General features: G+C 45.9%; 1 protein-coding gene across 1 annotated transcript; it reads right to left on the bottom strand.

The window, feature by feature from the left end:
- Positions 1–4,020: 4,020 nt before the first annotated feature.
- On the bottom strand, positions 4,021–6,084 carry CENPV (centromere protein V; the record flags this gene model as incomplete). The annotated part of the gene is made up of 4 exons (XM_009078942.1): positions 4,021–4,282; positions 4,621–4,735; positions 5,111–5,180; positions 5,943–6,084. Coding segments are annotated over 4 exons (452 nt in total), but the record flags the coding sequence as incomplete, so codon positions are not given.
- Positions 6,085–6,565: the final 481 nt, after the last annotated feature.

Here is a 6,565-nt window from a genome sequence, read left to right as displayed (position 1 = left end):
CGCAGGGATGCGCCGCGGTCCCTGCCCCGCAGCCGGCAGGACATCGCCATCTCCCGGCGGCTCCCGCACTGCTCCTGGCACAGCGCACACTTCGTCGGGATGGAAGTACCAGTGACTTCCCGTGAGGCCTCTACCCCTGCCCATTGCTTGCAGGAGAAAATAACTCCACTGAATGCTCTGACCATCCTCTGTCCCAAGATCAATGGAAGGGGGACATGGTCCTGAAGCCTTGTGTGATACTGAAATAAGGAATTACCAGTTTTGCTTTGGAGAATGGAAGAGGCTATTGAAAAGCTGGAACAAGTTGTACAGCTTCTCTTGAAAAAAATGAGGAAAGAAAGCTCAGGGAGTTGGGATTGTTTAGCCTGGAGGAGGCTCAGGGGAGACCTTCTCACCCTCTGCAACTCCCTGACAGGAGGTTGGAGTCAGGTGGGGGTTGGTCTCTTCTCCTAGGCAACCAGCAGCAGGACAAGAGGGCACAGACTCAGGCTCTGCCAGGGGAAGGGTAGGTTGGATATTAGGAAGAGATTTTTTCCAGAGAGAGTGCTCAGGCATTGGAATGTGCTGCCCAGGGAGGTGGTGGATTCACCATCCCTGGAGGTTTTCAAGCTGAGACTGGATGTGGCACTTAGTGCCATGGTCTAGTGACCATGGTAGAGTTGGACTCGAAATTCATTCACCATAGAGCAACAAGTTTTCCTTTCCTATCTCAGGCTTAGTAGAGTCTAGACTGAAGGATCTGATACCAAATGTCCAAAGTAGGGAAAAGATCATAGAATCAACTGGGTTGGAAAAGACCTCAAAGATCATCAAGTCCAACCCTACCGTGGTTACTAGACTGTAGGTAGGTGTTTGTTCCTGCTCCTGTCCTGGAGGTTCTTTTCCCTTAGGAGAACACAAGTCCTGCTGATGTTTTAGGGCCAAGAGGTATTTGATCACCACCAGTTTGCTTTGTGCTCAGGACATAACAACTTAAGCAGTTATTAGACTTGAGCACAGGCTTCACACATTGAAATGATGCCTGAGGCAGCCTCTGCAGCAGTTCAGCTTTGTTCCTTGTCTCCCTTGTATAATTTCACTGTTTCAGGGCACAGTGAAGAAAATCTCATTGCAAATTTAATTGCATGTCTGACCACCCGTGTAAACTGTGACTTTGGCCTCTTTTGTCAAACTTTAATACAGTGTATGAAGTGTGGAGCATAATCACAGCAGCTTCCAAGCCCCAGGAAATCCCAAAGCAGCTCCCTAGAGAGCTACAGGCTCTGAACAGGCCCATCAGTAGCTCTGAGCTCATCACTGAAGACAATTTAGCCACGGTAAAAAGCATAGCAATTAACTTTTGAGTTCAAGGGGCTCTTTAAAACAGAGAAAAAAAATTCCACACCAGCAGAATCTTTATATATGTTCCCTTCATCTGCCTCATCACAAACATCTGAGCAATGAATTCAGGAACTCTGTTAAAGTGTAACTGCCTGGCTGAGTTCATATTTGATACAGCCATTCCTGAGACTTGCAAATATTTACTCTGTAGCTAAGAATTGGCATTGAAAGATGACATTTCATTTTGGTAGCTGAAGCAGAAAGTGCTGTTTTAATTAAATGGCCATGATATGATATAGTGCCAGCAGAGAATCATCTGCACCTTTTCCTTTGAGCCTATGTAGGGATCATTTAAATTATAAGCAAAAAAAGAAACCCAAAACACCCCAGTTTTTGGGGTATTCAAAGCTAGCTTTGCTTTCCACAGGCTATGTACAGAACAGGAACCAGTACAAATGGTCATAGCCATGCACTGGGCACTAAGAGATCCTGCTGGAAGCACCACCACTGCTCCCCTTTTGCAAAAAAACCAGGATCCCCAAGGCCAGCAACACAGGGGAGCCCACAAAACCTGCTGAGCCCAGAGAGAAGGGCACTTTACAAGAATACTGTTGGTTTGAACTGTTTGTCCTCTCTCTGTAGGGTGCCAAGTGCTGGTGCTTGAGTCAGTAAATCTCTTTCGGAAGTACATTTCCATCCTGGATATCCCCATTTCCTGCCTCCTGCCCAGTGATGCACTCTTCATACTCACAGAGGAGGAGACTGAACAAGCCAAGGTGAGATGTGTGGCACCTGCTTAACCTGTTTGAATGGCTCCTCAGCATTGTGAAGACTTTAGTCAGAAGTGTCACATTCACAGAGAATTCTATAAGTAGTTGTATTCGTGGGGTATAAATGTCACTAAGGAATGTCCTCAGGGATTTGCCAAACATGAATGGACAAGACAGGTCCATGTGCTGTGTGACAGCAGGATGGGGCTGAGCAGATTTGCAGCTCAGAGATCTCCAGTGGTCACAGGGCAGTGAGTTTTACACTGTGCCAGGGTGTAGGATGCATTTCAAAGGAGACTGGATCCAACACAATACTCTGAGACTGGCCTGACTGCATGCCAGGAACAGCATCCTTGGATCACAGCTCTAACTAAAGATGGAGTCAGTCTGTGAACTTGAGATCCAAAGCTCTTTACAAGTTCTTTTCTTCATTGTGCAATTTTTAACTCTTTTGCTGCATGAGATCTCACACATTTAGTGCCTGTGTCAGAATCTGATTAGCTTCCCATCCGTAGCATGAAAACAGTGCTGTTAATCCACAAATTACAGACCTTTCCTGCTTTTGAGGCTGCTAAAAGATAGAGTTACATATGGAAACTGCTTGGATAAAGGGGGTGTTCATTATTGCCATGTGTTTTTTGTTTCTGAAATCTGACCTTTCTAGGCTGGCGCTCTATAAATAGGTTCAGTTTCAGCTGGCAGTGCAGGGTCGGAAGGAGCATGCAGAGATGTTCCCAGATGCACACCTATCAGGTTTCTGCTTCCCCAGCATGTGAACACTCAGGCATGAGATCACGTGGGGAGGAGGAGTTATATCTGACAAATTAACTGTCACAGCACCAATCTGCAGCTGATAATGTCCTTTGCAGCAGGACCCTCTGAACACCAGGCAGTGACACAGGGGCACACAGGCCTCTCCCTGCCCTCTGGCCTTCCTCCTCCCACTGCTCACTGGGAACAGGCTGTCCTACATATTAGCAGTGAACCTCACAGGACTAGGAAACTGCCCTCACATTAGGTCTGGGAGGTTCTTGTAATGCTGTCTTGTTTTTCCTCCTAGCAAGCCATGCGGTGCCACCGCAGCCAACTGCTCTGGTTTCGCCACCTCTATGTGCTCTTCTCACGCTACATGGTGGTCAACTCCCTTCGTCTTCTGTAGCTTGGACCTCACTCACAGCTCCAGGAGGAAACAAAGGAGCAAAGAAACAAAGATTGTGCCAGCCCAGGGCTAAAGAAGACTCGGTGTTATGTTCTCAAGAGGACAGGATGCTCTTTGTGCAGCATTTTCAGACTACAAAACCCAGGCTGTGTGCACTTCTTCTGAATGTCTGAGAGGAACGTGGTTTAACAGCTATTCCATTTCCTCATTGTAGAAGCTTAAATAGGACGATAAATTTGGATTATCTTAATTAGGAGTCAAATGCAGGAGTATCCTGCATTGGAGAAGATACGGCACAAACTGTTTGCCCAAGAAGATACAGCTGCAAGGACTGCTTGGTAACTATCTCATGGTGCTTTTGTAAAATCCAAAGACCATGCTATCTCCACAGATACCAGAACCACAAGACTGTTCTTATTCATTCAGAACTTTAAAAAGCCAAAGCTTTTGAATAAAACATCAGAAACCATACAAATGTCTCTAATTGTACTGCTCTTTGCTGCTGCTTCTTTCATATACATTGTGTTGCAGGCTCCACCTTCACAGTGTCCCTCATGAAACATGATCATTTCTTCTTGCTTCAGAACATGGGGCTCAAGATCAACTCACAAGAGTCTCAGCAGAGAATGAGGTGCAAGAGACCTAGACTGTAAGCAGATCTTTTATACTGTGATTTAAAGCTTAGCACAGCTAAAGGCAAAGTACCAAACTAGCAACCCTGGAGTGGTTTATGGAGCAGAGGCAGTTTGAAAACTGAAAATCACAAAGGAATGAGACAGTCAGCATAGAAAGATTTATTTAAGAAACAGAGAACAGTAATGTAGAGATTGACTTCACCAACCATCACCCAGGAAATCCCAGAGTGCACTCCATGGCAGTGCTCCAAGTTCAGCTCCTGGAAGGCTGTGTCAGGTTTTTGACATATTCCTGATGGTCTTATGCTCCTTCACTGCTTTCTCCCATTCCTTGCCGTTGATATCCTCTGTGCTAATGCTCTGCACAGTGCCATCATCCAGGCAATGGGGAGCTATTCCTGAAGAAACAGAGTACATAGAAACCTGCTTTGCAAAAAGTGAGGGAGATCCCTGCACCACTCCATGGATGGAGCATCTCAGGGAACAGTAAATGCTATTGCTGTAAGGCTGAGGAGCCAAGATGAGAATCCTGTCACTGGCAGCAGCCCACACATCATAGGTAAGACTGTTTCTTATGCAGGAGCTACAGGTTCAGACTGCAGCTCCACATGTTTAGCACTTTAGGAACAAACGCCTAAGACACATGCTGCTCACTGCTGTCATGTTAGCATGCAATGGAGCCTTTATCCAAGGTCTGCTTGGTAGTAAAATTTGGTTGCCATAGCTTTGTACCTACCATAACCATCTGGGTTAGAACGAGGAGTATAAAAGCTCTGAACACCACAGGTCTTGCAGAATGTGTGCTGGGCACGGTGTGTGTTGAAGGTGTACGTTGTCAAGTTGTCAGCACCCTAAGCAAATGAAAAGCAGTGTCAGTTTTCCATATAAACAGATGTATTCATTACTTTCTATGGGCCTGTAGCCAAGAAATGTAAAATTTACAATATCACCTTCCTCTCTTTACTTGAGATACAGAGCTCTGCAGTCATGTTCCTTTTCTGAGCCCTGTGTTTTGTACATGGGTCCACAGCCGTCAAGTCTGAGAACTGCAAGAGCTCTAACATCAGCTTACTAAATAAGAGGCACTAACACACCCACACCAGGCAGCACAAAATGCAGCCATTTTCCCCAAACTCAGCACAGAAAATTGGCTATTTCTTGGCTCTTTGAGGATAACACTGGATTATACTGCTCATGGCCATGCTCTTACTGTGTTCTTACTCTACCTGCAGCAGCTTGAAACGCGACGCTGGGACAATGAAGTGTCTGTTCTGTTTCTTTGTGCAAATGCTGCAACTGCAAAAGAAAAAAAAGACTTTTCTAGAAGCAGTGGACAAGTTGTAGTGCAGCAATCAGATCTAACATGGACTTCTTGACAAAAGATATTCCACTGACAGCTGGAATGGCTCCTGGTTGGCATCACAGAGGTAAGCAGCAAAGGTGGACTCGGTGGTGTTTGGCACACCCACAGAACAAACTAACCCTACACAGGTACCCCCATATGGGATTCTCCTACACCAAACATTACATTCTTCACATAGACAACACCTAAGGACAAACTCCAGCCCTGAGAAATCCACTTAATCATTCAGAGCATGCTTGGCCAGTTTTGCCAACATTAGTTATCTTGCCAACAAGTCAGTAGGTTCAGAAGTTCACCCATGAGCTAGAAGCAAACTAGCTGCAGGCAAAGGAGGATCACTACTGAAATCAGAATGGTTTAGTTTGAGGCACATGTGGTCAGCGATGTAATGTCACTTGAGAAGACCAAGTTAAAAAAGGACTGATGAGGAAACACAAGGCAGATGGCTGAGCACCTGGACCCAGTAGCTCTCTGCTGACTGCATGAGCACAGCTGTGAGACCTGAGGTCCTGCCCAGAGAATCAGCACCTGAAATCACCATCACTGATCTCATATTGGAGCAGGACATAATTAGGATTAAACCCTATGGAAACAGCTCAGAGGGTGTTGTGCAGCTGTGTCATCTTCCAGCTCTAAGGCTGGAAAAGCAGCTAAGCTGATACTCATCTATGAGAACAGGGAACAAAACAACTCACTTGCAGTTGAACACGTGCAGATCTGCTGAAGCCCAGACCTCGAAGCGGACAGCTCCGCAGTGACATCCTCCTGTGTGCTTCACCAAACCTCTGTACTCACTGGGGACAGAAACAACAGAGCTGCTGTGATCATACTCTCCTTCTTTTTTGGCCAAGAAAACAGTAAGGCTTCATATGACATTATTCAGTTCTGCCTTGAGCAACTGCAGAACACCAGGAGATGTATCCACCCAGTATTTTAATAACAAGTGTCAGAGTGAGGTCGGGAATGGCTTCTGTCCTCCACAGCTTTTGTGGTTTAATTAAAATGGTGAAGAGGAAAGAAGAGAACCAGTTTAAGGCCCCTCAGCTCTGTACACCACAGCTCCACCATCCAGGTCACAGTGCTCACCCAGGCTACAGCTGTGTCCAAGCACAATGTACACAGAAACCAGGGTTATTCCCCCAGGACAACCTGCTTGGAACCGAGAACTGAATTTCCCCACAATCTTCCTCACAACTCCTCCAGCACCACTAACATCCCTCCATTTAAAAGCAGAGATAAGCGGATTCTACATAACATTTTGAAATACGGTTCCTTCCATATTGCAATTGCAAAGGAACTTTACGATCAAGGAATTTCT

The sequence above is a fragment of the Acanthisitta chloris genome, unplaced genomic scaffold (genome assembly GCF_000695815.1).
Source record: "Acanthisitta chloris isolate BGI_N310 unplaced genomic scaffold, ASM69581v1 scaffold20447, whole genome shotgun sequence".
Taxonomy (NCBI): Eukaryota; Metazoa; Chordata; class Aves; order Passeriformes; family Acanthisittidae; genus Acanthisitta; species Acanthisitta chloris.
This window is presented reverse-complemented; position numbering and strand designations above follow the sequence as displayed.